The sequence below is a fragment of the Pangasianodon hypophthalmus genome, chromosome 9 (assembly GCF_027358585.1).
Source record: "Pangasianodon hypophthalmus isolate fPanHyp1 chromosome 9, fPanHyp1.pri, whole genome shotgun sequence".
In the NCBI taxonomy this organism is placed as follows: domain Eukaryota; kingdom Metazoa; phylum Chordata; class Actinopteri; order Siluriformes; family Pangasiidae; genus Pangasianodon; species Pangasianodon hypophthalmus.
Window position 1 is genome coordinate 19,413,977 of NC_069718.1, and position 22,405 is coordinate 19,436,381.

The window sequence follows — 22,405 nt, forward strand, 5'->3', positions numbered from 1 at the left end:
AAATCCCAGTACCACCAAGCTGCCACTGCTGGGCCCTGGAGCAAGGCTCTTAACCCTCAGTTGTATAACTGAGATAAATGTATGCTGCTCTGGATAAGGGTGTCTGCCAAAAGCTGTAAATGTGTAGTTTCTAGCAGCAAACTTTCAACTAGTAGACTTCATTCCTAAATATATTTGATTTCATTTTTAATGAACAGTGATGCATACTGTATACAACTTGTGTCAGGATAAGCTCCTTAGCACCATACAATCCAAAACAATACAGATCTAAGAACATAGTAACAGTACTGACAGGGGAGCACGCACACACACACACACACACACACACACACACACACACACACATATACACACACACTATATAAAATAATAACCGCGTGAGGCGGCATTACTGGTGTATGGACCCACGCTAGATGGCGTCATGCACGTAGTTGTGTGTAAATCCCGCTCCGTGCCACAAGGGGGCAGTGGAACAGCAGCAGGCGCTCGGGGAAACCAACGTCACAGAGAAAGTTGATGTCTTCCCCGCGCGTCAGAAAAGCAGCGACGGTTTAGCGCACGAGCTGTAAGCTAGCGCGCGAGCGGAAGCGTTTAGCTTCGTATTCGACCGAAAAAGTCTGATGGTGCGATATTTTCAGACGACCTAGATCAGCTTGCGCTAATAGGGAGGGGTTTTAAGGGGAAAAAGCAGGCGTTTACTTTCTATTCCTCGCGGATTCATTGAGGCAGATGGCGGCCACAGTGGAGGAGCTGTACCGTAACTACGGCATTCTTGCCGACGCCAAGGAGGACCTCAGCCAGGTTTGTGTTCCTCCAGCGGTCATAACAAGCACCATTTTCACAAGCAGTACATCTCTACTGCAGTATAACACACTCGACTAGCTTACTGATGAATTAATTTACTCTATCTGTCTATCCTACCCTGCAGAAAGACGTATACGGCCTACAAGAGTCAGCTAAGCTAACTTAGCTAAGCTAACGCTAACCTAACCTGGGTTAGCAGTCATGTAGCTAACAGAGTACAGTGGCACTATATACTGTTAATAAACGTGCACTACAGGGTGTGAATGGCTTCTACAGTCTGTAGTGTAATAAATATCCTGTAGCATTTAGGGATTGAGCTCAGGTGACTAATCTGAGCTAGTTTTAGCTCTGTATAGCTGTAGAGTACAGTGAAGTACAGTGGTGAACGGTGATCAGCTACTGTCACATTTATCCAAATGATAGCTTAATAACATGATTAAAAGTGATCAGTTCTGTGTGGGGATTAAAGACATGCTCAAGATATTTATACACGCACAAATATCCCAGCTAAAAATTGTCAGGAGGCGAGTTGTTTCATGTTTGTATTTGGTTTAGTAATTATAGTAATGAGTGGCATGCTTTTAGTAATACATTTCATGTACAAGTCACAATCCTAATTCATTCATTTATTCATCTTTGGTAACTCCTTTAACCCTGGTCCCGGTGGCTTTGGATCTAGAGGCTATCCTGGGAACACTGGGTGTGAAGCATGTAAAAATCCAGGATGGGTCACCAGTCCGTCACAGGACACCATGCACACACACATTCAAACACAGGGCAATTCTAATGTAGCCAATCCGACTATCAGCATGTTTATGGGAAGTGGGAGGAAACCGGAGAACCTAGATGAAACCCACTGGGAGAACATGCACAGAAACTCCACAAAGACAGTAACCAAATCTCAGAAATGAGCCAGGAACCCTGGCGCTGTGAGATGGCAACGCTACCCTCTGCGTTATTGTGCCGACTGAAATGTTAGTTGTGTAACTTAAATAAATGTATTTAATTATGTTTCAGCATAAAGATGCCTACCAGGTTATTCTGGATGGTGTGAAAGGAGGCCCAAAGGAGAAGCGTCTGGCTGCACAGTTCATTCCAAAGTTCTTCAGCAGTTTTCCAGACCTGGCAGATGCAGCAATTAACGCACAGTTGGATTTGTGCGAAGATGAAGATGTATCGGTAATATCATGTCTCTGGGCCAAAAGTACATGAAAGAGAGAAATCTCCAGTTGTTGTCATCAACACATATCAATACTTAGCTGATGTATTTTGCCTTTTGCAGATTCGCCGGCAGGCCATCAAAGAGCTTCCACGCTTTGCAGCTGGAGAGAATTTACCCAGAGTAGCAGACATCCTCACACAACTACTGCAGACAGGTATTTCTAAAAAGTTAGGAGCATGATGGAATTTATTTACAATATTAGTAAAAAAAAAAAATTCATTTTAAAGTATTTATAGAAAGTGCCCATCAAGATCGCAACATAGCTAAAATCATATTTTCAATATTTCAGACGTTAACAGTAATGTAACTTCTACAGGCTTAAGTTTTCACATAATTTGGATTTTTTTTTAACATTCATCTAAATTGCAAAAGAAACAAATCAGACAATAAAATTATAAAAGAGATTCTGTGCTACAAACTAGTCTGTCAGCAATATAAAAATAACTTTGTGTGTGAGTCATATGAATTGTTCCAAACTAATTACACATGTGCAAGCATGTGTCTTTTCATGACCACTTTTTGTAGTTTTGTTGTGTGGAATTGAGACATCTACTCAGTTTTGCCATACGATGGCTGAATGATGTCTCTGGGCTGCATGGTTAAAGGGGCATAATCAGTCATTAGGGGGCCAGGAGCTTCATTCTCCTGTAGCTGCTGAATGCTGCATTGTGCATGTGAAAAGAATTACTGCCAGCAGCAGCAGCAGTTTTACGGACAGTACAGCGAACACATAAGAAGTGTACTTGCACATTTGACTGGTAGTGTGTTGATGACCGTTTTATCAGTGCTGCTTGAGAAACTGATGGGTGTCATTGAGACAGATGCATGAGTATGTCACGCTTTTATGATAAGCCCCTGATTTTATCATGACTAGGAATGATTTCTGTTGTATGCAAATGGGGGTGTGCTACACCACTGTGGTTTAGACCAAGCATGGAATGACTGTTTGCATTCTATAATCTGATTGACACCTTAACAATATGACATAGAGGTCATGTTGTATTGTGATCTATTTTTTTGCAATTTTGATTATGAGCTTTTTCTCCTCACTTCCAGACGATGCAGCAGAATTCAACCAAGTAAACAGTTCCCTGATTTCCATATTCAAAATCGATGCCAGAGGTATTGCCTTTTTCTATTTTTTCTTTCAGTGTTGATGGAATTCTGTTTGCGGGTTGTGAAAGCTTGGTTAAATTTAAATTCATAAATAAAAACATAAATATGTGATTAGTTGGTATGTATTTTGTGTGTTGTTGTTTTGTTCTATTGGTATTTTGTGAAATAGTTCAGTGTGCCAACTTTTCCCTAATTATTGTTTCTAAGGGACACTTGGAGGTCTTTTCAGCCAAATTCTACAGGGAGAGGATGTTGTACGAGAAAGAGCAATTAAGTTCCTCTCCACCAAATTGAAGACAATGCCGGAAGAAACTCTGACCAAGGAAGTGGAGGACTACATCCTCACAGAGACAAAAAAGGTAGAATAAATTGGTTCAAGTTTAAATATCTTGTCTTCAAATAATAGTTCCAGAGTTGAGTTGAGGTGGTTGCTTGTGCTCTTGGGGCCTTTATGCATCAGATAGAAGCTGAAAAATTATCACCCAGTTCTCAACTATGGCAGGCTTGCTTACCTTCATGCATTTTGCATTGAGCTCCATGTTTTAGCATTGGGGTACACTAGTACAAATTATAACTCAAAAATATGCAGCTAGAGTGGATAAAAACAGCAGATGAGCCAATTGAAATGTTAATGTTGAATGAGTGACAATTGCTTAGCTGTTTTGGGCTCTTTGAAGTTTAAGGCTTTTGTCTCACATTAATAATCTTTTGGTCAGTGCTTTCATCTCAGCTCTGGTTTCTAATGTTTGTGCCTCCACCAATAAGTTTTCGGGTTGTCTGTCCATCTGGGCACCCAAGATTCTTGTTAGTGTGATATCTCAAGAATGAGTGGTTGAATGTTTGGTGGATTAATATGGAATTAACCAACAGGTGAACTGACTACATTTCTGAATTGATTCAAACAGGGTCAAGGTGACAGCAAGGTCAAATGCCTGAAATAGTTTTTCTTAAACAGCTTCCTTCTTGTTTGTCATACAGAGATGATACTTTCATGTTTTTAGAAATTATTGGAAATTTATTAATAAAATACTGAAAGTTATACAGATATACACAGATATAGGAAAACTTGCCAAAAGGACAATCAGCTCAGAAATACTCCTTCAGTCAGGCTTTTATGGTAGAGTGGCCAAATGGAAGCCACTTCTGAGATTCATGTATCCTTTTTGGCTGAACTCCACACTCTACATTTAGTGAAAAGCAGGTATTGCTCATCACCTCTTTAATACCATCTTCACAGTGAAGCATGGTAGTGGCAGCATCATGCTATGGTGGTAGTTTTCCGCAACTTTCAGTTATTCAGTAATTACAGTGAAACTAACGGGAAATTAATGTAGTTATGAGAATGAGGAGCACAAAATCTGGATTTTTAAAGGGCATTTTGTCCCAAGTAAGATGGCCATTTCTTGCTATGTACTGTGTTGTGTTGCAGGTTTTGGAAGATGTGACTGGAGAGGAGTTTGTGCTTCTGATGCGGGTGCTGTCCGGAATGAAGAGCTTGCAGACAGTGAGTGGGAGGCAGCAGCTGGTGGAGTTGGTGGTGGAACAGGCCTACCTGGAGCAGGCCCTCAACCCTGCTGATGCTGACAGTGTGGACCGCCTGCTGCAATGCACACGCCAGGCACTGCCACTGTTCTCGGTGAGCTGGACTACAGCACAATCACTGACTAAGTCAAAATCTTAGTAGATTTTATACTACACTGCATTCACACTGCTTTATATATGTTAAAATGCAATCAATTTACCAGAAATGTTATATTAGACCTATTTTAAAACGCTGGTTTCTCTATATATTCCCGCAGAAAAATGTGCATTCCACTCGATTTGTGACGTACTTCTGCGAACACGTTCTGCCTAACCTCAGCATGCTCACCAGCCCTGTGGCAGAACTGGACATCCAGCTTGAAGTGAGCATCATATGTATAAATCAAAAAATATGATTATTAAAAGAATTATTTCAGATTTTTAAATTGATAAGTACAGTGTCATTAAAATTCCTCTCATCTGTCTTGTCATACTTGTTCCTACAATATGTAGTAAATAATATATGCATAGTTAAAAACAAAGTGAGCCATTTTGTTTGTGTTGATCCCTTAATGTTCTTCTCCAGGTACTGAAGCTGCTGGCAGAGATGAGTCCGTTCTGTGGTGACATGGACAAACTCGAGTCCAATCTCATGATGCTATTTGAGAAACTTCTGGTAAAACCATAATCAGTTGTGAACTGAACAGCATTTGTGTCAAATTATTTTTTAACTTTAAGAATCAGATTGTTTCACACTGGATTTTACAAGATTATTCAGATGAAACAAGATGTGTAAAACAGTTTACTGTAGTTTTTGTATTTTTTTTTTTCTACCTGTAGAATACACAAAGATTTTCTGACACATGAGTTATTTTAAAATTGCTTTTGAAGAGGCATTGAAAGTCTTATTATTACTTAAATATTACATTATTTAAATGTTGTAGGCACCATTTATCTGTAAAATTTAAACTTTGTCCTTATAGGCTTTTAACAGTAGCCCTTTTATGTAGATGATAGATCGTTTCTCTTCCTTGATGTTTAGGAGTTCATGCCCTTGCCTCCTGAAGAAGAGAACGGGGAAAATGCTGGGAATGACGAACCCAAGCTCCAGTTCAGCTATGTGGAATGCCTGCTCTTCAGTTTCCACCAGCTTGGCAAAAAGTTACCAGACTTTCTTATTGACAAGGTCAATGCTGAGAAATTAAAAGACTTCAAGATCAGGTCTGTTTGTGTCCTGGCTGCCAAATTAAATTGATAATTGTGTGATTTATCTCGTGAGAGTTGTGATTTCACTCATGTCATTACATCTACAGGCTGCAGTACTTTGCAAGAGGACTGCAAGTGTATATTCGCCAGCTCCGAGTGGCCTTGCAAGGCAAAACTGGTGATGCTCTAAAGACAGAAGAGGTATTGTTAAATGGTTAAATTCTAACCCATCTTGGGATTAGTATATTTTGTGTGTGTGTGTTTTTGTTTTTTTTTTTTGTTGTTTTTTTTTTTAAACATGGTTGCCTGTATTCACAAACTTGTGATGTGTGTTCCCTTAGAATAAAATCAAAGTGGTGGCTTTGAAAATTACCAACAACATCAACGTCCTAATCAAGGTAATGCTTTAATTGCATGAAATCTCATAAGTGAACAGAGAATAATAAAGCTACCATTGTTCCTTGTTGGTTTCTACACTGTTTCATTTTTAAATGATAATCTTGCTGGCTGTTTCAGGATCTCTTCCACAACCCTCCATCCTACAAGAGCACTGTCACTTTGTCCTGGAAACCAGTGCAAAAGACCGAGGCAGCAGCTGTTGTGGGGTAAGCTTCTTATCCCTCCTAGCAAGTCTTCTTTGCAATGCTAAACCTCAGGGCTCATGGTCTGACACCTCATTTATGTATCGTGTAGACAAAAGCGCTCTTCTGGAGAGGATGTGCCTACAGGAACCATTGGAAAGAAAGTTTCCCCGTTGCCCAGGAGGGATGCACGGCAAATCTATAACCCCCCGAGTGGAAAATACAGTGCTAGTATTGGAAACTTTTCTTATGGTGAGTTTGGTGAACTGGGCATTAGTTTCAGTGTTGTGGTAACTGTAGCCACATAAAGAAAAAAGGGAGTACCTCCTGCCTTGGTTCATCTTATATAATTTGGAAAAAATTACAGAGCTGTCAAATGTGAATACGATCTCTTGTGTGTGCTTCTACTACTGCTGATACATGTCTTTAAGTCAAGTGTTGCTTTTAGATGTGCCCAAAAATGACATGCGAACTGTGACCTGAATATGCTACTGCACTTCTTAGTGTTTTTTGGTTGAGCCATCCAGTATGTAACAACCTAGAGTGGGTGAAGGTAAAGAGATGGCACTACTTAAGTGTTTAAGCAAATGTTACCTTCACCTAGATGTAAAACAACCTGGAGCCATAGTATTCAGTGTTTTTGCAGTGATTGCACAGCGTAGGACTTGTCATACATATTTATATACTCATGTTTATATAAAGTATGATAGTTATGACTAAGATCTAGGACTAGAAAAAACTAGACTCAAAAGACAGCTGTTCACTCTGTGAATATCAGAAAGTCAGGAAGTTTATCAGCACAATATAAGAAGTAAAGGGTGAAAACTAGTGCAAAATTACACAAGAAAAACTTCCAAACTTCTAAATAGATCAGTGACAAAACAACACTCATTTGTACACTAATAAATAAGCATTAAAATAAGTATTAAAAAGCTAGAATGAATCTAAACAAACCATAATTAAAAAAAAAAAACTGTCATTGTAAATGGAGAATGTTTCGAGTTAATGTGAAATGAAATCTATCTGATCTAACATTAGGGTGTGTGTGTGTGTGTGTGTGTGTGTGTGTGTGTGTGTGTGTGTGTGTGTGTGTAGTTAGTATGAGTTGATTAGCATCTGACAAATGGTCAAAAATGTCACTTTTCTCCAAAAACTGGGTCTTGGGCCTCATGGGCATCTTCAATAAGTCTGAGGTAAACAGAGAGTGTACCAAACAACAAATGCCTCATACCCAAGCTAATACATGCAGGGCTGTATGCACTGAATTGGAGGAGAGTTGGAGGACAGCAGGTCATAGTTGAAGGTGTGTTCACTGACAACTGTACAATTCAAGACAATTCTTGTCTTCTCAGAGCAAAGAGGTGGGTTCAGAGGCGGCCGGGGCAGAGGTTTTGGACGGGGAAACAGAAGTCGAGGACGGATCTACTGAAGGAGGACTATAAAATTTTTAGACATCCATCTATACAGCTGCAGGTCTGCCACATGCCAGCATCTCTACTGTTCTGACAACATCAGTCCTGTTAGTCTCCCCATTTACCACTTACTGTACTTTATCCCTCCCCAAGTTTGTTCCTTTGTTTACTTAATGTAGTGCTGAAATAATACTTGGTTTGTGTGTGTGTTTTTTTTTGTTGTTTTTTTTTGTTTTTTTGTTTTTTTTGTTTGTTTTTTTTTGTTTTTTTGGTTGGTTTGTTTTTGGGTTGTTTTTTTTTGTTTGTTTTTTTGGCGTTGTATTTTTATTTTTAGGATAAAAACAAGGCAATTGTGTAATATGTACTTTTTGATTGTATTTGTATGGTGGCAGATCTTTTTGTATTTTTTTAATCTTAGTTTTTCAGTGTTTTTGTTGGATATTGTCTTCACATGACTTTGTAAAATACATTTGTTTTGATCTGCATTTTATTATAAACCAGTCCAGTCAAAAAAAAAAAAGTCCTGTCATTGGTAATTTTTGGAAATGGGTATTTAAGTTTATATCCGATCTCCTCCTATGCCTTCACTTTGTGCTTTGCAATTTTTGATGAATAAGGAAGGGGAGTGTAGTATTTTTAGTGATGTAATCCTTGATAATATTTGTGTCAATAGATGATAGTTGCTATAATTTAGCTTCAAATATTGACTGACTGAAATTTTTCAGGTAACTTTTTCAAATTTGAAGATCTATTTTGAATTTCACAAATTTTTTTGCATGCATATTTTACAGCAGTTGGAATAGGTATTTAAGTATTTTGAATAAAAACAAAAAACAATTGTTACTTCTAGTTTTTATAACTGATAACAAGCTTCCTTCAGCTGAATTGTTCTGCTTGTTATTGACAGTGGCTAGTTCTGCTTGGTAATAAGGGTGCAAAATTTGACCACCATAAACAAAAAAATAAATTACTCTTTACATTCTGTGTTGCTCATTAATGAGCACTGCTTAACTGTGTACTTAATTTTGCAGACACCAAAAGTCCATTGCTTTGGTTTTTTTCTATCCAAAAGATAAGCAATGAACTTCAAGTATACAAGATTAAATGTTGCTGCATTATTGTCTATTTTTGCTCTTTGATTGAATAAGATGATCATTTTAAGAAAAATTATAAGACTTTCTAAAGGAATATTTTTTACATATTTATTTTTAAAAACATTGTGCATATAAAGTAAAATATGTTGCAAAACTGACCTCACATAGGCTTCCGTGGTGAATAGAATTGCACTCATTTTCAGTTTCAAAATTGTTTACAGCCACAAGAATAAACACATTTCAATCACATCACGTTCTTGGGATATTTTGTGAAGTATGAGAGTTTTAACATATTTTCTAAAAGTTGTGTTTGCCTGTTAGCTTGCTAGCTGGGATTATCTATTTACAGCAATACATTACCAGTTATTTTAGGCCCTAAACGAAAGTGCTGTTTGTTGTTCATGAGGAGTAGACCTGAAGATAAAATGTAAATGTCCATAACTCTACATGTTTTGGGCACTAAATGTATGTAGAGCTGGTAAATAATGGTTTGAAAATTAAGCAGATCTGTCCTGAATGGAGCAGTAAAGCGTTCCCTGGCATGTTATAAAATCATGACCATGCTGTTAATCAGTATTGCAAATAATAGGACAACGGTTGGCTGATAATGCATCACTGAATTATGGCATGATCATTTCTGACTTGCTGTGCAGTGTTTTATGCTGTGTGGAAGCCTATGGGAGGTCTTTTTCACCATAGGCAAAGTTAGCTGTTCACCCTTACGGCCATTCTAACTGTTAAATGCTCTGTTTGATTTTTATTTTTCATTACTGATTGTCCACATTGGACCTACACACCTAAAAATCAGGATTCTAACCAAGTATTTGATTGGTATTCTATTATTCAGTAAATTAAGTTGAGCATGGGGAGTATTGGTATAGCATACAGGTGCTGGTCATATAATTAGAATATCATCAAAAAGTTGATTTATTTCACTAATTCCATTCAAAAAGTGAAACTTGTATAATGTATACATTCATTCCACACAGACTGATATATTTCAAGTGTTTATTTCTTTTAATTTTGATGATTATAACTGACAACTAATGAAAACCCCAAATTCAGTATCTCAGAAAATTAGAATATTACTTATGACCAATACAAAGAAAGGATTTTTAGAAATCTTGGCCAACTGAAAAGTATGAACATGAAAAATATGAGCATGTACAGCACTCAATACTTAGTTGGGGCTCCTTTTGCCTGAATTACTGCAGCAATGCGGCGTGGCATGGAGTCGATCAGTCTGTGGCACTGCTCAGGTGTTATGAGAGCCCAGGTTGCTCTGATAGTGGCCTTCAGCTCTTCTGCATTGTGGGTCTGGCATATCGCATCTTCCTCTTCACAATACCCCATACATTTTCTATGGGGTTAAGGTCAGGCAAGTTTGCTGGCCAATTAAGAACAGGGATACCATGGTCCTTAAACCAGGTACTGGTAGCTTTGGCACTGTGTGCAGGTGCCAAGTCCTGTTGGAAAATGAAATCTGCATCTCCATAAAGTTGGTCAGCAGCAGGAAGCATGAAGTGCTCTAAAACTTCCTGGTATACGGCTGCGTTGACCTTGGACCTCAGAAAACACAGTGGAGCAACACCAGCAGATGACATGGCACCCCAAACCATCACTGACTGTGGAAACTTTACACTGGACCTCAAGCAACATGGATTCTGTGCCTCTCCTCTCTTCCTCCAGACTCTGGGACCCTGATTTTCAAAGGAAATGCAAAATTTACTTTCATCAGAGAACATAACTTTGGACCACTCAGCAGCAGTCCAGTCGTTTTTGTCTTTAGCCCAGGCGAGACGCTTCTGACGCTGTCTGTTGTTCAAGAGTGGCTTGACACAAGGAATGCGACAGCTGAAGCCCATGTCTTGCATACGTCTGTGCGTAGTGGTTCTTGAAGCACTGACTCCAGCTGCAGTCCACTCTTTGTGAATCTCCCCCACATTTTTGAATGGGTTTTGTTTCACAATCCTCTCCAGGGTGCGGTTATCCCTATTGCTTGTACACTTTTTTCTACCACATCTTTTCCATCCCTTCGCCTCTCTATTAATGTGCTTGGACACAGAGCTCTGTGAACAGCCAGCCTCTTTTGCAATGAGCTTTTGTCTTGCCCTCCTTGTGCAAGGTGTCAATGGTCGTCTTTTGGACAACTGTCAAGTCAGCAGTCTTTCCCATGATTGTGTAGCCTACAGAACTAGACTGAGAGACCATTTAAAGGCCTTTGCAGGTGATTTGAGTTAATTAGCTGATTAGAGTGTGGCACCGGGTGTCTTCAATATTGAACCTTTTCACAATATTCTAATTTTCTGAGATACTGAATTTGGGGTTTTCATTAGTTGTCAGTTATAATCATCAAAATTAAAAGAAATAAACACTTGAAATATATCAGTCTGTGTGGAATGAATGTATACATTATACAAGTTTCACTTTCTGAATGGAATTAGTGAAATAAATCAACTTTTTGAAGATATTCTAATTATATGACCAGCACCTGTATATAAGTTATCTTCTAAGGAGATGTATGCATTTTTTTATTTAAAAAATAGCAAAGTATTTGTTACAATGCACACACACACACACACACACACAAACATTACCTTGGATAACTGTGGCCCTGCAATGACCCCCAACATTATTTAACCAAAACAGCTCACACCACTAGATGGCCACCAAGACCACGGCTCGTGCACGATGTCTCCTTTGTTGCTAAGAAAAGACTTGGGTGTTTATTTTTAGACCCAATATCATGGTTTGTAGCTATTATTTTAATGTGCAAAGGCTGATTTTAAAATCGTTAGTTAACTGTCCTCACTTACATGCGTTAGATAAACACGGGAATTGTATGCATGGTAAACAAACGTTTCTTTTCTCAGGAACCGTGTAATAATTCATCCATTCGCTTTTTCTTCCAGTACACTGCTCTTGTCTTGGGTTTTTTCCTGATCTGTTGAGTAAAAATTCGGTTTTCTCCACACTGCAGGTTCGAGTGCTTCCCTGTAGCAGATGAGGTGTGCTGTCGCTAGGGGGCGCTGTGTGACAACTGAAACATTACCACAGAGACTCGTGACCATAGTTACATCTGAAAGCGCATACTACCATACTAAAGAGCATGGGCTAGTGTGTCATACTAACACACTATTTAGCACGGTAGTATGCGCTTATTAAAGTGCACAAGGTATTTCCCGAAGCACTTCATAAATGCCATTGCCACCCAGTCTGGAACTGGTAAAAGGAAAGCATGCTTTTTCACATTCAAACTGGTGAATTAAACAAAACAAAACAAAACAAAACAAAAATCCTATAACATTGTGTTGTGATGGAGACTAGAGCCTTGTTTGGAGTACTGTTTGATGAAAATGATTTTTGAGATTATCCTTCTTGAAACATACACAGTTTATTAACCCTGTTGAACTCGATTTGCTTATTCCAGGTTACAGACAGTGAAGGTAGGGACAGACTCAGATGCAGGCAAACATGGAGTCCACCCTCGAGCTTTAACAGCAACTGCGCTCTAAAACAAACCAGAATAAAACCAATGCAAACAAAACATCATCTTATGTAGGCCTGTATGTTCTGGGCGAGAGTAGCTACATTACATTATGTGAAACACTGTGTTCATGGCACTGGCACAGATAGAGGTTATAAAACATGATGATGCTTATACTCCCATGTGTATTTTTTTATTTTGATTTCACACTCCTGATGGTCCAGTTGCTTTTTCGTCACGTCACACGTCAGAGTATTTACTAGACACTGCGGTTTGCTGTCAAAACACAGACTACATCCCCACACCGAGCTGTAGTATGTTACAGTGGCAGCTGGAGAAGATGGAAATGCAGCACTGCTTGTGTGCATCGTTATGAAACACAGCAGTTCATTACTGCTGCAACCTGCAAAAAGCACGACACGTACGAGTATGGCTTACGAGCCGAGAGGAAGAGTGTGTTATGCTCTTCTTCGTGAACGGATAGCATCCGCCCCCTCATGTAGCTCCAGTGCTTGGAATAGTAACAGCACTGGCAGGCTTACTAAATATAGAAACCAGTGAGTGTTAACATGTCAACCAGAGACCAGAAAAAGAGGTGGTCTACACACATGAGGTCTTTCAAGCTACGAAGACTAGTGCTGTAATTATATGAAACATGCGTGCAGTGCATTCAAGAGGCACGTTTGTGTCTTAAATCAGACCCAAGCTCACCTGGACATAACCTACCTCCATGCTCTGATGTGGAGTGTGTGCAGGTGGAATAAAGAAAGGTGGCCTATGTTCAGTGGTAAATCTTGTCTGAAGGTTGTTTGAGTTTTGAATGATTGGCGTTCACTGAAAGCCTGTGTGTGTGTGTGTGTGTGTGTGTGTGTCTTTTACAGGAATGGTAGACTTAGGCCTGTTACGTAATAGGCCTGCATGTGAATGGAGAGAGCAGGTTGGATTAACTGGGAAGGATCTCGCAACACTTGGAACACTGAAGGATCAGTAAAGGAAGCGAGTTCCTGGGATTTCTTTTTTAATTCTTGCTCTCTGTCACCCCTAAGAAGATCCTGTGTTTTGCTGAACTGCTTGTGAATTAACACATCGCTTTTACCCTAGAATGAATGAATGAATGAATGAATGAATGAATTGGACATACGCTCCAGAGAGGGATGAGGAAAGTGCTTGTGGGAACACCAGGCATTTCAGTGGCTGTTATCAGTTTCCAGCACCAAATTTAACATGTTATGGACAAGGAACATCATGTGACACCCGTCTGCCCGTTCATAAATATTCACCGTCTCTATTCATGCACACTCTCCTCTTGAGGTAGTTTATTGTGCTTGGGCTCTGAATCATGTGATTCTGATGGGAGGGGGAGATTCTATAAATAGCTCTATAGCTCGGCTTCCATTGACATCATGTAGGCAGGAGAGACGGAAAAATAAACAGAGAGAGAAGGCTATAAGGGCGGAGATTCTTAATCTAAGCTTGAAATTCAAACAACCCCCTCATCAATTTTGATTTTTTTTTTCTCTGTCCTGTCCAATTGAAACCACCAGAGCAGTGTGTCCGTTTCCTAGAACGTCCATGGCCATGTCAGAGGAACTGAAACAAGTGAGCAGATGGGGGTGGAGGGTTGGGGCAGGGAGGGGGACATCAAACAAAGGAAAATGGAACATGTGTGAGGAACCCAGTGCAAATATTTTGGATGATGTTTTTAATGGGACCTGTAAAAAACCCACGAAGCCCAGTCTACTTAAGCGAGCAAAACAGTAGGTGGTGTCCATTCTGTGTTGATAACAAGCCTCGATGTTCCCTTCCAAAGAGACAAGACAAGACAGGCCGATTACATGAAATAAACAAACTTCCTTGCCATGTCGCTTATAAGGAAAACAGAAAGAAATTAGGAACTGATTATGTTTGTTGGTCAGCTGTTAGGTGAGACTAAAGGCCCTTTACAGACCAGTAAGTAGACGCCACTATAGCACATAGCCTACATCCAAGTAAATCAAATAATGTTAAAGGAGAAAGTAATTTTCCCTCATTTTTTTTCAACATACGTGAACTAGAATTTAGAGAAACCTGAATTTTTGATCCTGTAAGAATTTTGCTTGTTGTTGACTATTTCTTTTCAGATGGCACTCTCCATGGTGCTGAAGGAGCACTGGCGCGGCCGCTCTCCGGCAGGGTGTGGTGGTGTGTGTCCATGTGGAAATTCTGAAACGCAACAGATTTCATGTTGTTATTAATCTAGGTCCAGTCACTGTTTGAGTGGTCATCATGTGGCTACACAATGAACCATAGAAGATGTTATTAATACCTCTGAGGCTTTATGCAAAAATAAAACAGTGAGAAAAGGTTAATCCCGAGTTTTCAGAAGGGCAGGTGAAGCGCCACGACAGTCTTTTGCCCTTTCCTACGACCTATTGCACAAAATAAAAAAATATATAACTACAACGGGGTCCAAAAGTTTGAGAGTTTTTTCATTTAAATAGAAGGTTTTAGAATTTTGAAATATTTAAAACCAAGTAAGTATATGTTAAATATCTTGAATATTTAATATATTTGAATGTAAGCAGATTTGTGATATTGACCATGTTAACTGCTTTCTACAAAAGGTCAGATTTTCCTCATGCCTAATCTGTTCTATTGAAGCATGTGGTCAGATGACACTCTGATGTATTTGATCTAAAATGGATCATAAGGTCTTGCACAAACTTGTGGAGTCTGTGCCAGCTCGAGTGCACACTGTTGTTAAAGCAGAAAGGGGAAATACCAAATACTAAGAAACTCTGAAATTTTTTGTAAATATTTCAAAGATTCTACATTTCACTCTACATTGTTGTTAATAATATAATTTGTAATGAAAATTGTTATATATTATGTATATTATATTACACACACACACACACACACACACACACACATATATATATATATATATATATATATATATATATATATATATATAGATAGATAGATAGATAGATAGATAGATAGATACATGCATACATACATATATAAACACATACATACATACTCCCAGAGCACTTTATTAGGAACACTATGCTAATACTGGGTAGGGTCTCCCTTTCAAAATGGCCTCAATTCTTTACCTTCTACCACATCCCAAAGGTGTTCTATTGGATTCAGATCTGGTGCCACTGAAGAACACTGAACTCATTGTCATGTTCATGAACCCAGTTTGAGACGACTTTTGCTTTGTGACATGGTGCATTATCATGCTGGTATTAATAGGCCCAAACTGTGCCAAGAAAACATTCCCCACACCATTACACCACCTCCACCAGCCTGGACACAAGGCAGGTTAGATCCATGGATTCATGCTGTTGGCACCAAATTCTGGCCCTACCATCTGCGTGCTGCAGCAGAAATTGAGATTCATCAGACCAGGCTATGTTTTTCCAGTCTTCAACTGTCCAGTTTTGGTGAGCCTGTGCCCACAGCAGCCTCAGCTTTATGTTCTTGGCTGACAGAAGTTGAATCCGACATGGTCTGCTGCTGTTGTAGCCCATCTGCCTCAAGGTTTGACATGTTGAGCATTCTGAGATGCTTTTCTGCTTGCCACAATTGTACAAAGTGGTTATCTGAGTTATTGTAGTCTTTCTCTCAGCTCAAACCATTCTCTGTTGACCTCTCTCATCAACAAGGCGTTTCATGTTGAACTGCTGCTTACTGGATGTTTTTATAGCACCATTCTGAGTAAACTCTAGAGACTGTTTTGAGTGAAAATCCCAGGAGATCAGAAATCACCAGTACATATATATATATATATATATATATATATATATACTGTATATTGTTAAGGACATGGCTGTGATTTTTTTAATGTCCTTTTACTGTTTGCTGTATTTCAAGAACCAGAGATCTAGTTTGCATAGGTTAAATGAGGAGAGGCTTTGAGTGAGTGCCAACCACAGTCAGCCGAATTCACGATATTTTTAGCTTAAGTGGTGAGTGGGGGAAGTCTACCTTTGTTGCTATAGATCAAGACCAACACTCCCCTTTTCTGCAAATATTGCAGAACATGTTGAAAGTTTGTGGCCAAAATGTTACAACATGGGACAATTTTGGTCAAGCATTTTCAATTGAAAGAAATGCTTAGAACAATATTTTGTTTATTGCTAATATTAGATTGAAACTATTACAACTACAATTTCAATACTACTATCACTATTTTTGAATAATAATGAATACATTAACACTATAAAATAACACCATGAAATTTTTCATTCTTTAAAAAAAAAAGAAAAGCTTTACAACCAGCTTCCTGAGGGAGCCTGAGTTTCCCAGGCTGAGCACTTTGATGCTTCTTCTAAATGAAAACTACTTCTTTAGATAAGCTGTTATTTGAAGTAGAAACTAATTGATTTAAGTAACATCACTATTTACAGTTGTCTTAGAAACAAATTTCAACCATTAGCCTATAACAAAATGTCTTCATGACTATAAAATTAAGTGATAAGTCAGAGTCCTTTAGTATATAACTTCTTGGATTACAACATTATCAAGTTGTTGATTAAAAAATAAATAAATATTTAAGAATTAATTTAAAAGTTATTTAATAAAAACCCTATAAGGTAACAGCAACACTGGAAGAAACCGTTGTTTTGACTAATATCACTGTTTATCTGCTTCAGTCCATCCAAGACTATGCTGCTCAATGATCCTTTGGAAGATAGGATGAAAGTATCATGCTGCCAGAGGTAAGTGAGATTTTTAAATGAGACTACCACCTCATGTGTTATCACATCATTTCAAAATTGGTCTAATTGCTACAGAATAATGGTTTCTCAGAACTGGGCATATTTTAGAGATACATAGACTACATTCAGCCTACATGCTAAATATTCTAAAATTCCAAAGATGTTTAGCTTTCTGCAGTCATTTTCAGTCACAGGACTGGCCATTGTGCAATGCTTCCCACCTGCAGATCTGTGTACAATAAGCATTCACTTACTATAATATATACCATTGGTAGACACATTTTTGTGAACATTTAGGTGAGTCTCAGTTTCATGTGGCCAGAGAAATGCAACTGTTAATCATGTGGATATCTTCCTGCGTGTATGCATACATTTTAATTACTTGCAACAAAGTCATATAGTTACATATGACAGAGGATTTGCAAAAATAGTACATTCTTGCCCAGGAAATGATAAACAGCAGTTATCCAAGTTTCACAGAACCAGTTATATTATCTTTCTATTTCACCCCTCATAACCTTCAGTGAGAATCACCTAGATAATGTAGACCAACAATGTAGATCAACAATGTCATGAAGACTGGACCTCACTTTAGGGCTAAACAGTTTAGAGATAACCACCACACTCTCCACACTAACCTTGTAAACCTTGGACTGGTGGGTTAATTCTGGATGGCCAACCCAGCAGGCACTGGTGACCTGGCTGAGAGTCCCATATCTCGCTGTCCATTTTGGATGGGGAGGAAGCCACCAGTTAAATAAGTAGTGAAAACCAAGATCTTGACGGCTATCTCATTGCAACAAGTAGGACTCTGTGGCCTAGTGGTTGAATAATTCTGTCCAATGTGAGAAGAATCAGTGGCACAGGAGGAAAAGCATATAGAAGAAGGTGAAGCCATTTGTGTGCCAGTGCATCCTGTCTCAGAAGGCTGTCTGTCTCTGCCAGAGATACCTTCAATCAGGTTCCATGCAAGGTGGAGAGAACCACTTGATTTTATGCTGTTCTGATGGCTGATGTAGCAGACAATCATAGCTTTGTCTGAGTGAAATATATTTCTCAGAATGCTAGGAAGAACTTGAGGGCCAGATGGGCTGCCATCAATTTGAGCTGATTGATGTGTTTTGACAATGTCACAGGGGTTCAAACTTCAGTTCTGCCCTTGGCCTTGTCCTTGGGGCTCAGGGCCACATCAATATCACACCCCAACAAAGTTATTGCTCTAATCCAAAAGTTAATTTTCTCATAGACGAACGTTCAGACAAAGTTCTTCTCAATTTACTTCCTTGTTCAGAAGAAGGGTGGCTGTTTTGCACAGAGGTGCAATCAGTGCAGGACCAGATACTATGTGATATACTGTATGACAATAGTTTCCATGATGACCCACAGTCACCACCCTGAAAAGAAGCAATCAGGCCTAATTAAGAATATCAGAAAGTATGAAATATCAGATAATCATATGAACAATAACAGACTTGCTGTTCAAAGCACAGTGTATTGCAATGCAACTTGAGCAAACTAGCAACTCTGAAGCAGCAATACATATAAAAAAAGGGAAAGGGGAGACAATTCCAAACCTAGGTTATTTAAGTTATGCTACAATTATTAACACATTAAAACAATCAATCACAATGATTGCACTTTGCCCTGTTATTGAGAAACTTGCATGCACGGTAGCTGGAGCAACCTTATTTTGTGTTGCTTGAGCCGAATAACTACACAGTATTGATGACATCTTTAACAGCCATTTCATATCTGACAAGATGTGGCATGGGGTCTGTCCCCTTTCAAGTAGATAGTAGCCTGGTCTTGTATAACTGAAAATAACTGCCCAGGAGGTAAAATGCCTTCCAGGTGAATATACTTTACTAGAAGGACATTTGCAACTAAGTTAAGATTAGCCACAAGCAGCAAGATGGCCCCTGATTTGACAGGCTTTAATAGAAGGACACTTAAGTTAGTGTCCTTCAGCTTAGAACTAAATTAACATAAGCTACATAATTAATTATTGAGGTCATTTATTTTTTACTAAATACTGTATCAGAAATGTGGTCTTCATCAATTAAATCAAGTCTCTATTGTTAGAAAGTGCAGATGAAGTCTGATGTCCTTCAATGCTGTGACAGACTTTTTTTTATCTCCTGTTCCTTCGCTCAACCAAGGTGAGTATATACATTTCATTCTCTGTTTGAGCTCTTTGAGCCTGTGACTTGCTAGCTTAGAGTGTTCTCTAGTTGCTAGCTTAGTATATTAGCTTACACTCTGCTGTGTCCATGATAGGTACAATGTTGCTTCAGTTCACCGGTTAGGAGCATTTATGTCCCTCCATTTCCCTCTTATCCTCCCAAGTTATTGGCAATAACGGGGCCAGAACATACAGGTCCCTCCATGATTTTTGTGCTGACCACATACCAGTTGAGCTGCTCACTCTTTTGATCTGGATTTCGGGATAGGAGTGTGTCTACCTCACGACCACTGGAGCTATGGGTGCTAACAGGGTTGGAGTATGTGTGTCCCTTCATCGCCCTTATGCCACCAAGTGAATTCTGCCTGAATTCTCAGCAATAGCGCTTCGCTCTAGATCATGGAATTAGAGTGAGCATGTCCTTCTGTTTCTCTCCCATCCACTGGAGCTATTGGCACTAACAGGGCTGGAGTGTGTGTCCCCCTCTGTTACCATTGTGCTGCCGTCAGCATCTCAGCCAAGTCACTCACTCGGCACAACAGTTTTGCTCTGCTTCATGGATAGGAGCATGCATGCCCCTCTGTTTCCCTCACATACACAGGAGCTATCAGCGCAAACAGGGCTAAAGCATGTGTGTCTTGCCAATACTCTTGTGCCACCCAACCAAGTCGCTTGCATGGCACCAACAGTTTTTCACAGACTCCCACTGGCTACTAAGCCTGTAATTATCCACTGTTGTTGGTAGTCCCAGAGCCAGAGTATTTAGCCCTGCCAAAATCTGGCCATACTAACTCAGAAATCGCTGGCTTGCCATCCTTGTCTTGGGCCTGTGGCTACCTGGACTCCCGTTAGTTCAGGATTAGTGAACACTGTGCCCACGCATGTGTGGACATGCATGTGGCTGTGGAGACCGAAGGACAAAGCACCCATGCAGTTGCAGATGGTGCATGGGATGCCAGACGTCAAGGCACGGGTGGATGCAGCTCTGTGTCACTGGTCATGTGCATTTGTGAAGTATTGCCTGCAATCCTCGTCAAACTTGGCAGCTGCTTGTCTGGTCATGGTATGCCTGGAAGTCCTGTCTGTGGCAGCCATCTCAAGTTGCCAGGGGTGAAGGTCTCCCTACTTGATTTAAGTTTTTAGAGTGGGCAGCAACTACATCAGGTCAGTGGATCCTGATGTCGCAGGGGGACACATTCAGTTCTGCCTTTGACACCTAACCTACTCAGGGTTCCATGTCTCACCAATTTCAGACCCCAGAAAAGTTTGTTCCCTCTTGGACAGAGGCGTGATTGAAACAGTAGACCCTGCCATTCAGAAAAATGGGTTCTACAAATCTTAATTTCTTGTTCAGAAAAACTATAGAGACTTCCATCCTATTGTAGATCTGAGGGGACTGAATTGGTTCCATAAAGACCTCCCCTTTGTCATCAGTTATTGCTCATGCCATGCAGCTGCTAGACTGGTTCATATGAGTGGATCTGTGCAATGCATACTTTTATTACCACACCATGGCATGTGGCAGACATCTGAACACTCACCAACAAGATGTGAGCAGGATGCTACATCTGATACTGGCTCCTATTGAGGATGCTAGGATTGTTGACTGCAGCTGCAGCAGTGGTTCCCTGGGCCTGTTGGAACTCAGCCTGTAGCCAAACTCGAGGCTTTATCAAATCCTTTCTCAAAAAAAAGGGCACTTCCCCATCGGAAGGTCCTATAAGTTCAACATTACCCTTCCTAGTGGTATGAGCACAGTCATCGTCTCCAAACACCTTTCCAGTGAGCCATAGATGAGTTGGTTCCTTGTGGGCTTGTGGCAGGGGTAGCCAGGTGTTAGACATTAGCCCTGGCAGTTAGAAAGGGTGAAATAAAATGCTTGTTACAGATGTATCAGATGAACACCGGATAATCCACAGGGTTCCCTGTCATTTGGAATCGCAGCCAACCCAGTAGGTATTCAGTGAGTAGTTTCTAGGAAAAGAAGTGACATGGGGTGAAGGTATTTATAGCAAATACTACAATGGTGACAGTGGACCACAGATACAATTAATTAGTAATTAGTGTTAGAGTGTTTCGCTTAAGCTGCTTTTTTTTCATATCACTGCTAGCCAACATCTGCTAAGGTCACACATGGTAATATTATTATTTGAAGACAGCTTCAAATTGTCGACGCTCACTCAATTGCGTTTATGGTTGTGATTGTTAATCCATTCCATGCCTTTGTTGTGATACTTCTGGTTTTGAACTGTGCTATCCTGGCTATGAGCTTGATCTGTTCTTTGAGTTTTGTCCGCTGCCAAGATTTGTAGGGGAGTAAGGGAGTCTTAGGGAAGAGAATTGTCTTTTGTTTTGTGTTTTTCTTTTTAGGTAAGTTAGTTCCCTTAACAATGGTTTTTGTTTATTATTTTAGCCTTGGTCCACCCTGAAGTTGTTCCGGTTTATTTGTAGTGTACAGCAATTGTGTACATTCTGTATTATATCACAATATATCACATTTTTGAGTTTACTCCTGATGTGTCTCATGCCTACTCTAGGGCACCATATACTTACTTCACTCCATCTTATACATTACCCCTTGCCTACTTACACTGTGCGACCTAACCATAGACTGGGTTGTAACAGAATTACAACAAACAAAAACTCCTTCCACTAATGTCATGAACATCTCACAGTTGGTTCTCCTTCAGGTTTCCTTTAGCGGTGTTAAGTTAAGCAATCAAGCAGACAAAATTGCCTTGTTGCAGTAGGGAAGTGCCTATGCCATGAGGTTGGTTGGTAAAAAATAAAAAATGGCAACTGTCCTTATTAACTTGAAGCATGCTGTCTTATGGTCTAATGCATGCATAGTGGGCTAATATAACCTCTAACTAAGACACTGGCCTTTATGCATCTTAACTAAATTATTAGCCAATAATCCTAATAAAATTTAGAAAACACCACGTTAACCTATTAAAGAGAAAATCCAAAGGAACGTGTACTATCTCATGTTTGTTTGAATAAAGTTGAATTAAATATTTGAATTTGTAAGAACAAAAGAAAACCAGAAATGTTTTTATTAGCCAATA

General features: G+C 39.5%; 1 protein-coding gene across 1 annotated transcript; it reads left to right on the plus strand.

The window, feature by feature from the left end:
* The first annotated feature begins 503 nt into the window (after positions 1 to 503).
* On the plus strand, positions 504 to 9,205 carry api5 (apoptosis inhibitor 5). Its single transcript, XM_026919459.3, has 14 exons — positions 504 to 801; positions 1,822 to 1,983; positions 2,087 to 2,180; positions 3,083 to 3,148; positions 3,350 to 3,501; positions 4,572 to 4,778; positions 4,942 to 5,046; positions 5,250 to 5,339; positions 5,706 to 5,884; positions 5,977 to 6,070; positions 6,211 to 6,267; positions 6,386 to 6,474; positions 6,563 to 6,702; positions 7,803 to 9,205. Exons 1-14 carry the CDS (start codon positions 730 to 732, stop codon positions 7,877 to 7,879), a joined length of 1,584 nt encoding a protein of 527 aa, XP_026775260.1. The 5' UTR covers positions 504 to 729; the 3' UTR covers positions 7,880 to 9,205.
* Positions 9,206 to 22,405: the final 13,200 nt, after the last annotated feature.